Source organism: Natrix helvetica (assembly GCF_964273705.1).
Source record: "Natrix helvetica genome assembly, chromosome: 1".
NCBI lineage: Eukaryota > Metazoa > Chordata > Lepidosauria > Squamata > Natricidae > Natrix > Natrix helvetica.
In genome coordinates, this window is record NC_138548.1 from 172,878,174 (window position 1) to 172,897,558 (window position 19,385).

General features: G+C 41.2%; 2 protein-coding genes across 2 annotated transcripts in view; both read left to right on the plus strand.

Annotated features, from left to right (window-relative positions):
* ITGAV (integrin subunit alpha V) overlaps window positions 1-3,454 on the plus strand; it is an 82,158-nt gene extending 78,704 nt beyond the window's left edge. Inside the window, exons 28-30 of the mRNA XM_081942934.1 lie at window positions 6-116; window positions 1,541-1,663; window positions 3,309-3,454. Coding sequence (XP_081799060.1) covers window positions 6-116; window positions 1,541-1,663; window positions 3,309-3,404 — 330 coding nt within the window. The 3' untranslated portion in view covers window positions 3,405-3,454. The remainder of the gene's footprint in view (window positions 1-5; window positions 117-1,540; window positions 1,664-3,308) is intronic.
* Window positions 3,455-12,073: 8,619 nt separating this feature from the next.
* Window positions 12,074-19,385, plus strand: part of FAM171B (family with sequence similarity 171 member B) — a 40,656-nt gene continuing 33,344 nt past the window's right edge. The window contains exon 1 of the mRNA XM_081936560.1: window positions 12,074-12,282. Coding sequence (XP_081792686.1) covers window positions 12,105-12,282 — 178 coding nt within the window. The 5' untranslated portion in view covers window positions 12,074-12,104. The remainder of the gene's footprint in view (window positions 12,283-19,385) is intronic.

The following is a 19,385-nucleotide window of genomic DNA, read 5'->3' on the forward strand; positions in this document are numbered from 1 at the left end:
GACAGAAAGAGAACCAAAACCACTCCTATTCTCTCAAGTCATCAGCGTCTTTCAATGTCATCGAGTTTCCTTACAAGAACCTTTCTTTTCCTGAAGATGTCCAGAATTCTACAATAGTAAGCTGTTTGATAATCAAAAGTAGTTTTAACATTGTCAGTGTAATTAATATGAAATCAAACAATAATGTGATCAGCTTCTGCTGTTTTTGCTAGGTAATATTACACAGTGGCCAGTCAGATTTATAACATCTGATTACATGCTGCTTAAGTGTTTATTAAATTTGAGCTTTTTAAAGAGCTTTGGACATGATCTAGACTGCTGTCCAATTTGGACTCACTTATTGGGGGTGATGGGGAGCAGCTGTTTACATGCGCAATAACACTTGCTTAAGTTTCCTATTTATTTAAAAAAAATCTAGTTTTGACTAGGCAGTCTTATTTGATACTGCAGTTTAGAATGGTCTTTACTTGGCAAACATCGCCTGCATTTAATTTAGTTCCATAAAAGCCAATAAAATTTAGCCAAAAACATTGTGCTTTAAAGGGCTTCTGTTTTGATCTTTATAATACCATGCACAAACTTCCTAAGATATCCATGAGCATTTCACTTTCAGCTGGATGGAGAATCTCAAGCAGAAGGCAAAGTAGGAGATAAGTAGCCCAAGGCTCTGTCTCCATCCCTTTGTTCAAGTTGTGTCTCCCTATCTTCTGAATTCCAATTCTTTAGTCTTTCAAACATATCCTTGTTGTCTTAAGGCTAGAAACATGCACTTTTTATTTCTATAAAATGTTTTCGAAAGCTTGATTCTACAGATTCTGTTGCAGCGCAGAGAACATCCATAGGTCTTTAATCATAAGCCAATTAAATTTTCTTTTGTGACTTTCATTGTTGAACATATAATTCAGCCTATCAGATGGTGATGAAAATCTTGTACTACGTTATGAAGTTGCCATTTACCGTGTTTTTCGGAGTATAAGATACACCAGAGTATAAGACACACCAAGGTTTTGAAGAGACAAATTTTTTAAAAAAGTTTTTACACTCTGCAGACCTCCCAAAACCGGCCCTTTAAAAAAAAGGGGGGCATAGCCTTTAGGAGGCTTGTAGAGTGCTCCTGGGGGTGCCCCCTCCCAGAAAAAAACGAGCAAAAAAGACCAATTTTTCGTGAAAATGAGCCTATTTTTGTCAAAAAAGAGGGCATGGATAGCCTTTAGGAGGCTTATAGAGTGCTCCTGAGGGCTGGGCGGGGGAGACAAAATGGAGCAAAAAAATGGCCCGTTTTTCATTCATTTCTGCCCTCCCCAGCCCCCAGGAGCACTCTGAAAGCCTCCTAAAGGCTATGCACAGCCATTTTGGTGAAGGGGGTGGGGTTTCGGGAGGCACAAAGTGCTGTATTCAGTGTATAGGACGCACCCAGGTTTTCATCATCTTTTTTGAGGGAAAAAGGTGCGTCTTATACTCCAAAAATACAGTATATCGCTGACCCAGTTTATCTGACCCATTTTTCAGTAAAATATATTGACATTTCTTTCCTTTTTAGGTTACCACAAACATCTTGTGGGGTATTCAGCCAGCACCAATGACAGTACAAGTATGGGTAATCATACTGGCTGTCTTAGCAGGATTGTTACTGTTGGCCCTTCTTGTTTTTATAATGCACAAGGTAAGTGAGTACTTAATGAAATCCTGTCCATTTTTGTTAAAAATAAATTAAATGTTTGAAATAATTTCCGGTTTTAATCCAGTGTGAAGACCTGAAAGTTTCGTAACTATGAACTGGGGAAGTATTGGCTTTGTTAGATTGAAATAAATAGATGGGATCTCCCTGTGATTGACAAAGTTGATTTTTTGGAAAGCCTCCTCCCAAAAGGTAATGGGTGCAATTCAAGATGCTGTCTATTACCTATAAAGACCTTCATAGCATAAAGCCTGGTTATTGAGGGGCAGCCTCTTTCTGACTTTTTGGCCCTTCCAGAAATATCAAGGACAGTTGAAGTATTTCAGGTCTATTCAATTGCACTATTGAGCCATGCTTTCTCCATGCCTCCCCCACCCTGTGGAATATCTTCTCCCCAGTTCCAGTAGGACCCCACCATTCTAGTTTTCCAAAAGGCTTGAAAGATCTGGCTCTTTCCCCCTAGTTATGGACTAAGGTGTGACTAGAGCCCAGTAAAGGTGAATGTTCAGGTCTGAGGGATTCATATTTGGGGGCACCTAAAGTTATTTTGATTCTGATTGTATGGTTCTTTTATTGTGTTTTTTATGAGCCACTCAGGATTACTAGTCATATACGATGTTTAAAATAAATAAATGCAGGACTCTTTTCCTTTCTGTGGCTTGAAAATCGGGAGGGGGGGAGGTAGGGTATAAAAGAATGTGTATTCATCCCTATTTTTATCCTGCCAACAAGAGTAAAGCAGTGGCTCCAAAGTTGGAACATATCAACTTGCAGACAAGATTGAACTGTTCAAATATTGTCAATAGCCATTTGCCACAGTTTTTCCTGGGAAAAAGAGGAAGCCGAAAATTAAATTGAAAAACTGTTGCTCTCTTGGCCGAGACTATTGCTTGAAGGTTCTCTGTGGAAATGATAGGTTAGATTAATACATAGATTAATGCAAATATGCATGTTCTGTGTGAGAGGATTATACTAGTACGGTATATCAGATCTTTCCAACTTACCTGATACAATACCACTAATCAACATACTAGCCTCAAGGTTTATGTGGAAAGAAAAGTTTGCTAATACTTGCTATATCTGTAATGGAATCATCAATTAAAGGAGAGGAAGGAGTAAAAAGGTGTTCCAGCACAATATTGCTTCATGGGAGGAACTGGCAGAGGCAAGACCTATTAAAGCTTTTATCTTTAAAAGAGCCAAGGTGGCACAGTGGTTAGAGTGCAGCAATGCAAGCTATTTCAGCTGACTGCTAGCTGCAGTTCGGCAGTTCAAATCTCACCAGGCTCAAGGTCGACTCAGCCTTTCATCCTTCTGAGGTGGGTAAAATGAGGACCCCAGATTGTTGGGGGCAATAGGCTGACTTTGTAAACTGTTTAGAGAGGACTGCAAAGCACTGTGAAGCGGTATATAAGTCTAAGTGCTATAGTGCTATTGCTATCTATGGCTTCTCTAGAGAATGCAGTCAGTCTGGTGAGATTCTTATAAATAGGTTTTATATGTCTCAACAACAAAGGTTCTTTATCAACAATAAAGAAACTGCTTTGGTCTATTCATGGAGTTATATTCTGGTTGCTTGCACCTGACATTATCCCACTTCCTAATATAAAATGTCTTCTCTACATTTTAGGTGGGTTTCTTCAAACGTGTACGGCCACCTCAGGAAGAACAAGAAAGAGAACAACTGCAACCTCATGAAAATGGAGAAGGGACCTCAGAAGCTTAAGCAGCATTTTAACTGCGTCTTTTACCAAAAGATTTAGAATGATTGACAACTTCATTGAAAGTGACAAACGTTTGTTTTCCTCATATTAATCACGCTCACATTTGTGACTAATACAGGTGCACTGACTAATGTATTTTAGTGCCACAGTTTTGCTTACTATGTCCAAAAGGCAAAGTGAGGAGGGGGAGGGGGATTGGTTTGTTTTTATTTTATTTTTTTATTGGTACAACTTGAGCTCCTCCACTACTTGCAAACTTGTAACAACTACATCGCTCCAAGAACATGAACATAAACTGAAGACCTGCTGTTGAACTTCTTAACTGGACTTTCCCAAGGTACTCGCCAGTTTCTGAAGAATGTATCATCTTTTCTAAGTTGGAGATATGAACAGCATGAAGCATTGAGTGAAATACTGACAGATCTACTTCAATTGACTATTTAGGGATAACTTCTGTATAGAAGAGGACCTCGCTGTCACCGTGATGTGGTTCCCATTTAAGGAATTGCTCTCTGCTTTATGGAATCTTTCACCTGGAAAAATGTACTTTGTTTGTATGGAAGATCATAGATCCCATTTACCAATTCCCATATCCAGTTTTATGTAGCACCATGAAATTGACTGATTCATGCAGGGTTTTCTACCCTTTTTAAATTTTCAATGGTTTTTTTTACATTAAAAAAAGGAAATCAAAATCTGTGCCAAGTAGTCCAAATTCTACATTTAGGATAAATAATTCCAAGATGTTCCTGAATAATTTAATTCTGCTTTGAAGCTCCAGGTTTGCAAACAGGTTGGAATCATTTTTGGTTAAAAGAAGACCTTGAAAGACTTCAGGAAGTATAAAACAATAAAACCCATAATGATTTCAATAAGCTGTTTGCTATTCCTTTAGCACTTCCTCAGATATACATTGCAGTTTTTAACTCTACTTTTCACATAGAAATTTAAAAATCTCATTTAAGCTTATTAATATCGTGTTTCCCTGAAAATAAGACATGGTATTAATAAGCGTAAATGACAGGGTCTTATTTTCTTTTGACCTCCGAAATAAGCACAGTCTTATTTTCGGGGCGGTCTTATTATTTTTGAGGTGCAGGAGGAGGCGAGCATGGTCACCTCATGGCTGCTGTTGTGTTGCAATATTTTGGGGGGGGAGCTTATTTTGGAAGGAGGGCTTATTTTAGCACACCCACTGAAAAGCCCGATTTGGCTTATTATCCGTGGAGGACTCATTTTCAGGGAAATAGAGCAGTTTTAATAATAAGTTTAAAGGAACATCATCCTCATCTCAGAAAGTAAAATCACAATTAATCCTAGTTCCTATATTCATAGTTATTATAAAGGACTAAGTAAATTATAGATGGGCAATTTGAGACCCCCAACTTTCAACCAATCTTTGAGTCCCCTTTTCCAAGCCTCTTTGAGAAATGATTGCTGAATACTGACAGTATTCTGGGATGGAAAGCCCATAGAAACTCTAGTGTAAGCCCTCACGATTAAAAAAGTAAAGTAATACCCCCAACATTCCCTCAAGATCTATCCTGTTTACATGTGAGACAAGACCCCAATGATCACTGGCCTTCAGCTCTCCTCCCTCAAATGTTAAATGCAAACTTGGCCAACAAAAGTTCTTGTGTCCTCTAGCTAAGTACACTCCCATCTATAAACCTAACAATAAATGTTAGATTATTTATTGTTTTAGTGGTCAAGCAGTAATGATGCTTAGGAACGATGTGGTTTTTAAAGCCTTTCTCCAATTTTATGTCCAGACTTTATCCATTCCAGAGTTTTTGCACTTGATTTGCTACATTCCAGCCAGGAACATCTGAGTGTGGCATCAAACAAAATTGCTTGAATTTCAGGGTACGATTGTAAAAAAGAATTCAGTAACTGAAAGCATGGGAATACCACAGAGAGAAATGTTTGTTCTGAGTAAAGTGCAAGAAACATGCTGCTGATTGGGAGCCACTCAGAATGATTATACGAGGACTGCTATTTAAATGCCATCAATAAATGAACATTTGTATTTTATTAGTTTGTCAAACATGTACAAGATCACAGGTATAAATATGAACATGAATATAAACGAAAGAAATGAATACAAATAGATGAGGACAGGAGGACAGGGATGTTAGGCACGCTGGTGCGCTTATGCTGATATTGGACAAGAAAACACCTCGACCCAGGCATCTAGCGTTAGCCACAATTGTATTAAAATTACAAACTACGTATAGTGTACTATGCACCATCCTTTGGTCCTGGCATCACAAAATTACACACAAGTACATAAGTAATTGAGTTTGTGTCACATATTTTGTTCCTTGTCTCCTCATCCGCCCACTCCTTTCAATTGCCCATGAGCTTTAAAGATCTCTCTTAAAACCACTGGAGTAAATTGAACTTCTTTTTGAGATTTTCTGGGATGCTTGCAGGGATTTTCAGTACACAAGTAAGCACAGGCCTCAGCTGAGAAAACGTTGATAAAAAAAAATGAAAGGGCTTATATGAAGAGTTTGTTTATGGAGATCACTGAGGCCAGGTACATAAAGCCACTCTAAAACAGTGGTGGGTTTCAAAAAAAATTTAGAACCTCTTCTGTAGGTGTGGCCTGCATTGTGGGAGTGGCTTGCTGGCCATGTGACTGGGTAGGAGTGGCTTGCTGGCCATGTGACAGTGGGAGTGGCCAACTTGTAAAATGTGGTGAAACTCACTTAACAACGCTCTTGCTTAGCAACCAAAATGTTGGCTCAGAAACTCTGGCATTTGAAGCACGCAAGTCTTAAAGCTGTCAAGTTACAAGACCCTTGCACCCCTAACCCTTTAGAAAAAAAACCCCAGGGGTGTTCAAACTTGACAGCTTTAAGACTTGTGGACTTCAACTCCCAGAATTCCTCCCCTTGCTCTTCATCTTGATGATGTGCAGACAGGCAGGGGGGAGGGAGCTGGAACCGGTTCTAAACAGCACGGTAGATTTGTAGAACCTCTTCTATAGAAGAGGTTAGAACTGGCAGGAACCCACCCCTGCTCTAAAACAACATTCTACAGCTTCATTTTACACATTGTCTTTTCTTGTCTTTTGGGGGGAAATGTAAGGGAATAATGTAGTTGAAAAATAAAAGAAATATTTATTTCTTTTCTTAGTATACTATATTATACCATTACTATGATTTCTTTGGTGACTGTAAAGACAAATGGGTCCCACATATAAAAACTGTCAAAGCTTATATGTTCAGCCACTGATAAAAATTATAAAGCTTTCCATGGCTGAGAAATGTTATTACTAGTTTTCCTAAATACTTTTCTTCAATTTTGCTGAATAGCAAAATCTAAATAGGCTGAACTGCAGTGTTTGATATATGGTCCGGTACATGTATATTGATTTTTTTTACTATAAATTATTTTATTCTTGCTGACCAGCAGTGGCATTTATGTACCAGTGAGAAACAGTGAGTCTGAAGCAGTAGTGGGTTGCAGGTGGTACGCCCCAGTACGCACGTACTGGAGCCAGCCCAGAGCACCGGATACGGTTCCGGTACAGTGCTCCGGAGGGCCCACCTGCCCGCCCGAGCTCCTTACTAGTGTTTAAAGGATTCTGTGCTTTCGTGCAGGTGCATGACGCATACAGTGCCTGTGCGACGCTCCGCTGAGCTGGAGCGTCACGAAGGCGCTAAGACACGTGCGCGCTGCACATGTCCATGAGGACACCGCCGGCCCCGTTTCAACCGTACCGGTTGGAACAGGATTTGAAACCCACTACTGGCAGTGGTGAAGCAATATGAGAAAAGATACCTTGTAAAAATGGAAGGGTGTGCATTTGTGTGGGTGTGTACACGCGTGCTATTTTGAAGTGGCTTGTATTGAATACAAAACACTTACCTGAATAAATAAAGTTTTGAATATAAGAAACTGCAAGCACATCAACCACCTTTCATTCATATTCTGCATGTACAAAATTTTACTCATTTGATCTCCTTCCCAAATAGTTTCACTTTTATACACTTTTCTTCCCGATATATCAATGGCCAACCTGAAGGAGCAGAATTAGTCCAAGATGTTGTGTTCAATACTTCTGAATGGACAGAATCGGCACAGAGCTTTTTAGCCATAATTCCTGTATTATGTATCCAAATCCCTGCGCAACAGATATTATTCTACAGAGCCATTGAAGGTAGAAGGGAAACAATGATGAAAACTCCATGGCACTGGCACGGTTTATGCTCTTTTGTAATGTATAATGATGATTACACATTAGTTATTAAACTGATTTCTGCTTCCGTACTCTTCAACCTCTTGAAGAATTCCTCATGCTGCACCAGTTTTCTCTGGAGTATTTCCAACATTCTGGAGAACAACAATGTACAATGAAAAGTATGGCACTTTTCATACTTTCATATAAAGTTGTGGCTGCTCTTAACAAAGTCAGAGAGAGAGAGGCGGCCAAATGAAAACTCCACTGGAGGGAATACCTGTTACAACATGGGACATCTGTATGCATGAGAGAGGCAGACTTTGCCCCTGAAGGCTTCTGTCTCCTTTGCAAAATACTTTTCGCACCTCTGCAGGCCACTGTTGTCCGCGGGAAAAGCATTTTGCAAAGAGGACAGAAGCCTTCAGGAGCTTCTCAATCCCCGTAATTGAAATTCCTTGGTCAACAGGACCTGTAGAAGGCCGCCTCTGCTGGAGCAAGTAGGGTGGATTCATCCTGTAGCCGCAAGATAATCAGGCAATTACCTCAGGTAATCAGGTCTACACCATGAAGGGCTCTAAAGATGATAACTAACACCTTAAATCTGATCTGGAAGCCAACTGGCAACCAATGCGGTTTGCCTAGCAGCAATGTTTCTTCCATGTGCCCCCTACAGGCAGGAATCCAAACAAGATGGCAAGCGCATGAGCGACTGAGCACAGGGTGCAACTGGCACACAACAAAGTTGCAAGAAGACTATCCTAGCTATAATGCCACCTGCTCTTCGAGTATGAAGAAATTGAAAAATGATGGAATTATCATTTTTTGACCATTTTTATAATATCCTCATTGATTTCCACTGGTAGTAGGTGGTAGAAATAACTCTCAAAATACTAACAAAAATAACCAGTAAAATGCTTGCTGTTTGATGGCGATCAAATTTTTAATATCATCATCACTCTGTTCAAGGTATTTTTCTCCATTGTAGTATGGAAAAAACTTTAAACTTTTGCTCTTTACAGAATAACAGGGTTGGAAGAAACCTTGAGGTCTTCTAGTCCAGCCCTCTGTTCAAGCAGGAAACCCTATGCCATTTCAGACAAATGGTTGTCCAATCTCCTTGTAATCTATGTAGTCTTTTCCATAAAAAATGGGCCATTTAAAGGGCCAAAAAGTTATTGTGGTATATGAAGATTTATATACCCAAATAGAAAATAATACTCAAGATAGGATAAAACGCTGAAGCTAGCAAGCTATAGTGTGTTTCCTGTCAGCAATGTATCCTTGAACACATTCACATAATCTCCAAGAGAGTTATTTTATATCCAGCAATAACAACACACAGTCATTTTTGCTGAATAATCTCAGTGGAATATCTTTTGTGCTTTCTTGGAAACAAGAAACAAATGTTTTCTACGTATAATAAAATATACCAAGCACTAGTTTTAAATTAATAGGAAATCTCTTTGGCAAACAAACAATGACTTTTTTTTTTCATACCTTGGCATATGTGAAGGTGAGAGATTTTATTTATTTATTTTTCTAATGCTTCCAGCAAAGCCAGCTTGCAACAGCATCAGCAGCTGATAATGATGATTAGATTAGTAAAAGCCTGCTTGAGTTTGCTGGTGGGGGATCAGCCTGCTGTCCCATTAACCTAATGAATTATAAGAGAGTGTAAGTTCCTCATGGTGTGCACTTCAGACCATGGCAAAAGCAATCTTCCTCAATCCTCTACTTTCTAGACGTACTGGCTTTCTACCAGAAAAAAAGCAGTAGCCATCCAAACAGCCTGATTCTTCCTATGTTTGTCTAGTCCACAACTGCTGACCTAGCCACAATTGATGGCAGAAGATTTCACAGTTTAACAAAGCATTGTGTGAAATATTTTCTTTTACTGCTTCTGAATTGTTTGCATTGGTTTTTAATAGATGAGTCAGAGTTCTAATATTAAAGAGGGCAGGGCACATCCATTAGCTACATTTTCTGTATTATGTCTGATATACATCCACCATGTTTACTGTTTCTGCTTTTGCTCCAAGTTAAAAGCAACCATTCACCCAGCTTGAAGTGTTCCTTTAGGATTTCATTGCCATTCTTATTTTATTTACCAACCAGGGCAATATGGAATCATTAGCAATGCTATCCAATTCATTGCTCACTCTTTAATATAGCTCTTTTACAAAAAAATAAAATAAATCATCTCTCAAAATCCATGATTGATAGTAGTCAAGCAGAACACCTCTTCAATTTGAAATTGTTAATTTATCCCTGTTTTCTGCCTCCAACTTTTGGGGACTTGTCCTTTCATTCTAGAGCTGCTGTATTTATTCAGTAGTCTTTGAAGAATGATTTTACCAAAAAAAATTAAGTCTATGTACACATTATTGATAAAATGTTGTACCCAAGTATACAGGGTTCATTATTTAAAAAAATCTGGATTCACCAGGCAAGAAAAAAGCTAAAATGGTCCCTTCTTTAAAAAGCTGGTTGTCCCATCAGTATTATTTTATTATTAGTAATACTTTCTATCATTTCCCCTTTTTGTGCTTATGCCTCCAAATTTTCTGTACCCTCACCATCCGTTTTAAAAATTGAAGTGACACTGATTATTTTTCATTCCTTGGGTTCAAATGCTAACCTTTAAAAAAGCTGTATTTTTAGAAGATCAGTAATTTTACTTTTTAATTAAGAATCCTCAGAGGACTGTCACAGTAGAATATGTTATCTCTAATTTGTCATTTGTTTTTCTTTTTAAGCTTTGTTTTGGTACATCTTATTTTCTGCTTGAAATCTTGATGTTGTTTCCAGTTCAATAACTTCTAAGTCATAGACAAGATTAATCTACATGTATCTGGGGCAGGAATTTAATATTTAAAGTGAAATTTGTTGTTTACAATATAGCATAAGCTTCAGAGATATATTTTAAAAGCATACAGCGAATAAGCGGGGTAGAGGTGGGAGATGTGGCACGCAGAAGTGATTACCCATGATAACATAAAGAGATATATGTTGTAGACCTAACTGTGCTGAAGGCATTATCTTCATGACCTGTTGACCAAGGGAACAAATTAATAGGGGCATTGATGAATGTCCTGCTTCTGGAACTGACCTTGAAATATCAGCTGCAAAGATGAGGATAAAAGCATGGGTGGTTACAGATTTGGCATAAGGGCAAAGGTAATTTTTCTGTGGTTTCTGGTGGATCCAAAATAAAATAAACATTGTGTATTCCTGTAGAACCAAATGTTACTAGAATTGTGATTTGCCTTTTTATGCCTGCTGAAAAAAACAGTCTAAAGACTGAGGAGCCATGCCTCAAAAACAAACCACTTTCACTATAGCAATGTTAGAATTCTCAGATCTGTACTTGTAATGGCTGGTTGCTGCCAAAATTTGTGATCTGTGTTTTCAGAGAGATTTCAGGCGAATCAAATCCACATTTTATGCCACACTGATGTCAAAAGTTGGTAGCTGAAAGCTATCTGGAATTCAATGTATAAACCTGTAAATTTTTGTGACTCACAGCGTATTTGAATCTCCAGGGTTGTGTCATAATGATGTCATCAACTGTTGGGATTGTGGTGACTCATTCTTTGCAAATGTAGCTTTTGGTTTGAAGAGTTCATGCGAATGTAACAGGATCTATACTTAGATCTATTTTTGCCTCATGGTTAGCTCCAATAGCTAGGATAAAACCCATATGGACAATCTATTATTTGATTATGGTTCCAGGGGAATTCCCGGTTAAAATGATATGAAACCAATATATGTTCCATTCTTGATCTTTGATGTGCCCCCAACCTCAGTGGCGGATTAAGGCTCGCTGGTGCCCTAAGCACTGACAAATCTTGATGCCTCCCTCCTTTGTACATTCTGTACAAATCTTCATTGGTTTTTTTTTTCTTTCTCAATTTTGTGGTGCCCCTTTGGGCCTGGTGCCCTAAGCACATCATTAGTCTGCTTAATGGTTAATACACCACTGTCCGATCTTACTCCCTTTAGGCATGTATGCATCTTGGCGAGAGTGGGGAACCCAGGTACCATTTCTGGGCAACAAGATATTCACCAAGAGGCCAAGAAAAATGACAGCAGGCTGCCTCAAATCAGATCCCAAATCTAAGTGGAGCTTTCCAGACACTACAACTTCCAGGATCTGGCGTCGTCTGGAACCGTGTGCTGAGTGCGTTGACTTGCCAACCATCTGGAAGGCACCAGGTGGCCTCCAGGAGGGGGCAACTCCCCAAACATAACGACGCACAGGTGAGGGTCGATAAAATAATCCTCCCCAGGGGGGGGACTCGTCTCCCTTCTGCCTCCTCCCTCCATATCACGTGGTTGCAGGAGAGCCGCCTCCTGCCCCCGGCGCGGAGGCGCGTGCGGGGGTGCAAAGAGTCAGGCGCTGCTTCCTTCGCGTCGCGGCAGCTCAGCTGCGCCCGGGCGGCTGCGCTCTCGCCATTTGGCCGCTCTTCCTCACCCGCAATATGCCTCCACTGCCCTCCGGCTGGCCGCCATGCCTGGGATTCCGCCGACCTCCTCGCTGCTGGGATTGGCCGCCGCGACGTTTTGCATCCTCTCGCTACTGAAGAGCCGCCCGGGCTCCGCGGCCGCCACCGGCGCCGTCGGCTTAACCAGGCGACCTTCGCAGCCAGGCGGCTTGTCGACGCCGTCTTCCTCCATGGCTGCTTCAGGTAGGCGCCTCTCTTTTCGGCCCTGGCGGCTAGGCGAAGGTTTTCATCCCTGCGACCTAATGGCATCCTCGGCGTCCCATTGCACCTTTCGGCGCCTGGGGCACTGCGAGGGATGCCTGTCCTCTCTGCCTCCTTCCCTGCTTCCAGCCATTCCCTTCCCTTTAGATGTGCTTCGGTCCTTCCCTCCTCTCTTCATTTTATTCCTCGGCCAGCAGCGGTTCGCGCTTCCTTTTTCGCCTGTAAGGACTTGGCTTTCCTCTTAAGGATGGCGCGCGGCTGCCTGGCGCTTGGAAGGCTGGCTGGCTGGAGGCGCGAGACTCGCAGGGGAGTAGAGAGAGCGCATCTACTCGTTCCTTCTGGGCCGAAAATACTCTGCCAGTCCTCCCCCCCTCCTGCAATTATGTAAACGGCCTCCTTGTTTTCTGAATTTGCGGCCATCTCGGCCCTTTCCCCCCCCCCCCCCATCGTCTTCTCCCCATCGCATCCTTTGCGTCAGCTCCATCTCACTACTTGCCTTCAGGTGGACGGATAAGGGCCAGGAGACTAGAATTCATTTTTTTTTCTTCAGTTAAAAAGAAGAGGGGGAAGCAGGAGAGGAGAGGAAAGGAAAGAAAAGAAAAGAAATAAGGAATGAAGGCCGGGGAAAGGAGGCTCTTCATCAAAAGGTTCCACAATTTTTAGAAAGGGTTCCCCCCCCCCTAGGTAGGGAAGTAAGGTTGGCTTCCAGTGAGGAGGATTGTAATGGTGGTGTAGCATAAACCTTCTCTGGTCCCCAAATGTTCTCTGTCTGGAGAATGTCATCTGCCTCTTTTTTTAAAAAAATCCACCACCTTACTTTTATCTCTTCTAGGTAAACCCTCCCCTCCCTTTAGCTTGCTTCCATCCCCCTTCAATTTGTGCCTGCAGACAGATTTTCCCCAGGTAGTAGGTAGGTGCCTTCCCTTTGATGCCTCAGCTTTTCCTTTAAGTCTAGCAGACTCCCCTTTTCTCAGGGGGATTACATTAGACCACATGTGTCACTTGTTATTTATGGATGGGGCTGCTGGGGAAGGGTCTTGACCACTGTATGCTTAATGAAGCGGCTTCCTTGCCTCTTGGGAGGTGTGAATTAGTCCTCCAGTTGCTCTTCCTTTCCCACTGCGGGGGTTTTAATCTCTTTTGAAGAGCAGCTGCAGCTCTACTTTAAAGCGAATATGAAAGCAGCTCCTTTGGCATATGGCGACTTGATTGTCTTTCGCAATTCCCCTGTAACCACAGAAAGGAAAATATTTTATTCTTACTTATATAAGATGCCTCTGATTGGTAGGCTAGAGTCCATAATTTAAGCACAAGAGTGTTTTGGATTTTTTTTTTTTTTGCATATCAAAATTGTGTTTTGTCTGTTTGTATGTGCACATATGTATTTGGTATATATTTATATATTTACAGTTCTACATTAGTGCAAATCCTAGTGTTTGAATATCGAGCAACTCCCATTTTCTGTTTTCACTGGGCATTGGTTCAAGTAATGTCATGTATGACACATCCAGTCAGAAGTGTAGCTATTCAGTGATCTGTGACTGCATCTTTGATGGTTTTAATTTATGGTTTAATTTACAAAAGAAGTATTGGTTTGTGACATTGCCTATAATTTTTAATGATAAACGTTTTCCCTCTCTTCTTAATCAGAGTGTACTTTGCTGTCTCCTTTTCTCTTAAGTCTTCAAATATTATGCCATTTTGCATTACCCTTTGAAGGATAAGTGGTGGCTTTGCAATATATTCTGTGTGCCACTTGAAAGTGGTCTTTAGTTTGTAAGGTAATAGTGAGCATGCCTTAAAAGTAAGTGTATCTTGGATCTTGGCTGCAAAGACTAATCTGTATTTTATCTCCCTTCTGATACAAATCTATGAGCTCATTTGTTTCCTGCCCTCCCCACATATATACCTTCCTGCTAATAGTGAGTACCATGTTCCTTCCATAAGAAGATTCTGAAATCAATATTGCTTTGCAGATTCTCCTACATTACAGTTATGTTATTAAATAATTGGTACTCATATGAAGCCTTATTTTTAATGTTTGGATCAGAGCTACTTGAAGTTAGCAGCTCATCATTTATATCTTAAGCATCCTCATATTAATTCAGTATAACTTGAATGTCTCTCTGGGAAGAGAGTCAAGAATACATTTTTTCTTTATGGAAATGTGACTCTATGGTTAAGCAGCATCCATGTGAAAGATATAGTGATATTAAATGAAGCTGGCATTTTTAAATAAGATTAAGAGGGGGGGGGTAACTTTGATTCACATTTTTATGCAACTTGAGCTTCTTTGCATTTATCTGATAATAAGGTAGGCTATGTAGCATAGTTACAATTTGTTTTGTGTATTCTTCTGAATTTTCCAATACATTTACCGGTATTTGCTTCAATGGCTGAGTGGGTTTAAAACATATTATGGAAAATATCATGGAAATAACTGTACATTGGGGGGGGGCTTTTAAAAAATTCAATGTGCTACTAAAACTGAATGAATTTATTAAGAGCCGTGGTGGAGCAGTAGTTAGAATGCAGTACTGCAGGCTATTTCTGCTGACTGCCTGCTGTCAGAAGTTTGGCAGTTCAGATTTCACTGGTTCAAGGTTGACTCCGCCTTCCATCCTTCTGAGGTCGATAAAATGAGGCACCAGATGGTTGGGGCAATATATAGACTCTGTAAAGGGCTGTAAAGAACTGTGAAGCATGCTAGGGCTCTTGAGAATTGATCCTATAGAATAAGGAGATTACTTTATATTTTAAGAACAAAGGAAAAATGTCATGACCAAACTTCCTCAGCTTCAGTATGCAAAATATAGAATAAGAGAATAATAAATGAATAATAACAAATAATAAATTTCACAAATAAGAGAAGGATTTGAATCCAGATGTTCTTGGTCAAAATTCAACACATAAACTGGTCTGACTAGCTATATTGGAAAGCAGCTTCCATAATACTCAGTTGGGCACTCTAGTTCAGTGATGGCTAACCTTTTTCTAAAGGTGTGCCAAAATTGTGCGGGTGCGCACTATTGCGTGCGCATGTGTGCCCACCCACCTGTGCATGCGTGCACGACCCTCCCCTGCGCATGCATGCCTCCCCCCCTGCTCACGCATGCATGGAATTCTTTCATGGTGCAGGTTGGTGATAGGAATCTTAGAGCTTGAACAAATGTACTGTCAAACACCATTTCCCCCCCAAAATTTAACATATGTCTTGGTTTAGAGGTCATTCTGTATATTATATATTATTCTGTGTTTATTTATTTGCTTGCTACTTTTAAGATAAAAACCATGAGGAGGAGAACTTAGCCTGTCCTAAATCACTGGTGCCTGTCATCCTGTCACTGCTGCTTCGGATCTTTCAATTACAGTTACCTGAATTGGATTAGCTCTGAGGGTGAATAACTACTAAGCTGTGGCTGCTTCTCTCCTAACAGCAGCCTTGCATCGCACACTGAAGCACATCTGATAGCTCTAGTTAGGAACTACATTGGTCAGGACAACTATGGTAACTGAGTCTTGCAAGTTTAAATGATTCATAATTTTCTTCACTTTATCTTTGGGTGAACTAAGGAGAGGCCTGTCTGAGAGCTTTTCTCAAATTAATTTCTTAGAAAGGACTTAAGCCCTGCTTATCTGACCGCTCCTTTGCGAGCAGCTTTTCTGGCTGACCTTTAAGGCCATTCCCTATGCCCTCTGCAAGCATTACCAGACTGAAAAGTTGGATTGGTCCCATCATTATGCCAAATCCCTAAGAATACCAAGTATTGCTTGTAACTAGTGAAAGGATGTCAAAAGGTTGGTGGATAGCTGTCCATTTTTCTTTTCTTTTCTTTGGTGAATTGTGATTATAGCTATTGTAGTTGGTAGCTATTTTTACAAAGAATCCAAATCTAATCCTGAGTTGAAAAAAATGTAATATAGAAGGTAGAAATGCATACAATTAAACAGCACATGCCATTTGGACCTTTTATTTATTTTTTTACAAAGAGATGTTGAGTGTTCAGGGCCTTTTCTGTAATTTGAAATGAATCAAGAATTATAGGGATTTTAGTGGGAGGAAATTAAATTACTCAAATGTAACATCTTGCTGAAAGTATTTTTGTCTGAGTTTGGAGATAAATTTATTTGGTTTTTATTGAGCCTCAGCCCCTCCCTCCTTTGTTTCTTGTGTAACATCCCCCATTTCGCCTAAGAGAGCACTGTGTTTTTTAGTGAAAGCCTCTGCTTTCACTACTGTGTTAATTCTAATTCTGCTGCCCTCCCCAAAAATCAACATGCCTCCTGGAAACAGCCACCTGAACCAAACCCCATTATTGTATAATTTTTTTGCTAAGAAGGAATATTTCCTTCTGTTATCTCTTACTTTCTTTGGGATCTGTTTAAGAATGGTTATGTAGTTTTTCTAAGAAATTTAACATGAACTTCCCTTGGAACATTGTGTGTTCTTGCATAGGCTGAATTAACCCTATAGATCAGATCAATGTCCCACCAAAGCTGTTGTTTATCTCTATTAATATATTCTGCTAGTATTGTGGTCATAATCACCTTAAGATCTTCGTTCTCAACTTCTGGCAAGTTTTGGAACCTAAGAAAAAAAGACATCCTTTCAAATTCCATTTTTAACATCTGATTTCCAAATTCTGCATTCCCCCTTTGGATTGTCTTCATCTCGTCTCTCATCCCAACCGCCCCCTCCTCCAGCACACCTATCCTCTGTTCATTCAGTGTGGTTTGCTGATTCATCTTTCTGAGCTGTTCATTTAAGTCCTGCAATTATTTTTTAATTTAGTCCTGTCCCTTTAAGATGATTTGAAGCATCTGTTGAGTAGACAAGTCCTTTGCACTCTCTTCAGAGGCTTTAGGTTGTAGAAAAGATCCCAGTTGTGACTGGTGAGCAGGGCTGGACGTGGAAGATGTTGGGGCCGATGAGGCCTTACCAGGCGGTAATTTCTTTGGACCCATCATGAGGCTCAGAGATAGTTGTTCTGTACAAAGAGACAGCCGGTAGGGATCACCAAACAAATAAGTCCAAAGGAGAATAAGTCTTCTAGTAGAGAACTAGAGCAGATAGGTGGGTCAGAATGTTCCAAATCTAGGGGAATAACGTACTTGAAGAGGCTCCTGGAAGTTTCTGGGGTGGAAATTAGTTGAAAGCCATAAAGTTTTCCAAGGGAGGAGTCTCATTCATGAAGACAAAGAAGAAAGAGGAAGTTGGCCATATTGGCTCAGCCAGTACAGGTGGTCAGGAAACAACAAAATCAAAGTTCCCATAGATAGTTTAGAGAAGAATCAGTTCAGCCATCCTTTCTCTCGCAATTGTAGTAAACCCCCCCCCATTATTTAAGGGAAGTGAAAGTAGTTTTCAAACTTTCTCTCTTCCCCATAAAAGGGAGAGATTTTTCAAGTGCCACTTTTCCAAGGGGGGTGGAATTTCCCCCCCCTCCAATCTAAACTCCTCCAGAAGTTGAAACAAAGTCCCAAAAAGAAAACTGCAAAACAGTCAAAAGAGTAAGAATAGTAAAAGACCCGGGGAGACGCCTCGGCTCACCGCTCTTCAGCTGTTTCATTCCAATTGATTGTTTCCATCCAGGATGCGTTCGGCGAAGTGCGCGGTGGCATTCTGCGCACTCCCTACGCTCCCCAGCTCCTGGGGCAAGGCTGGAGACACCCCCCCGGCCGCCGCAGTTCCAGGGGGTCCCAGCGAGCCACCCCTATGGCAGGGCGCCCCTCCAAGGCACCCTGTGCTCCCCCTAGACTTCAGGAGAGCCCACCGGAGCAGCGAAAAGGCGGATGCGTGCGTCCGTCACCTTCGGCTGCCGGAAGTCGTCCTGCATCTTTGTATTATTACTGCTTCAGAAATCAGTCTCTCTTGGCCATTAAGATAGTGTAAAGAGGTTTCTAAAAAATAATAATAATTGCATGATAAAATGCTGAAGGGGCCTCTGAGGGTGATAATGGTGATAAAGATGATTCTGGCAACATTTCAAGTAATTGTCTAACATCAAAAGCTCCCAAACTTTCTTGGTTTCCTTAGTGACTTAATTTTTTAATGGTGCCCCTAGGCCCGTGATGGCAAACCTATGGCATGCATGCCAAAGGTGTGTACCATAGGTTCGCCATAACAGGCCTAGGGCACCATGCAGAGACCTTTCTGTCACCCAGCTCAGCTCCACTGCGCATGCCTGCATGCCTCCCACCGGCCACGCAGAGGGCCTCTGGAGCCTGGGACAGACCATTTCCCCTCTCCCAGAGGCTTGAGGAAAGCCTCCAGAGCCTGGGGAGGGCAAAAATGCTCACCCGTCGTAGCGCAGGAGGGTGAGTAGGCCAGATGAGGGGGGGTGCATATGCAGGGGTGGGTCGCACATGTATGCCCAGCGGAGCAGGTGCATTGCATTGTGGGTGGGCACACACGATTTCGGCATGCAAGGAGAAAAAGGTTAGCAATCACTGCCCTAGGCCAAAAGAAATGTATCATTTTAGTTTTTTTGGAGTCACTTGCCATTCCTCTTGTATGCAATTGTTCAGGCTGTGACACTCCCTCCTGCCTTCCACATCCATTACAGATACACTCAACCAAGGAATTATAGACTCTAGACCAGAGGTGTCAAACCCAAGGCCTGAAGGCTGGATCCGGCCCACCGAGTGCTTAGATCTGGCCCTTGGGGCCACCCTGGAAACAGTGAAGGACTGGCCCTCGGTGCCTCCATCAGCGAAAATGGGCTCCCGAGCTCTATTTTTGGCTGCGACGGCCTTCTACAACCCTCTGCCAGTGAAAATGGATCTCGTAGTGTTAGACCCATGATTTGCGTGTCTTGTCTGGATTACTTTTAAGAGCAGACAGTCTGGGTCATTTAATGCGGCATTTCTTTAAGTCCCGGTTTACCTGGATCAGAAAGTGATGCTGTGGATTAGTGGTCTCCCCATTATATTTGTAGCATGTATATCTGGCATCTCCATGGCTGTAGTCTGTATTGGATGGTCCTAAGTGTGGTGGGGTTTTTGGGGGGCTTATGTGTAAAATTAGAAATATTGTATGATATTGAGTTTCTTTTCCTTGGTATTAGTATGTAGATTGCTCTCTT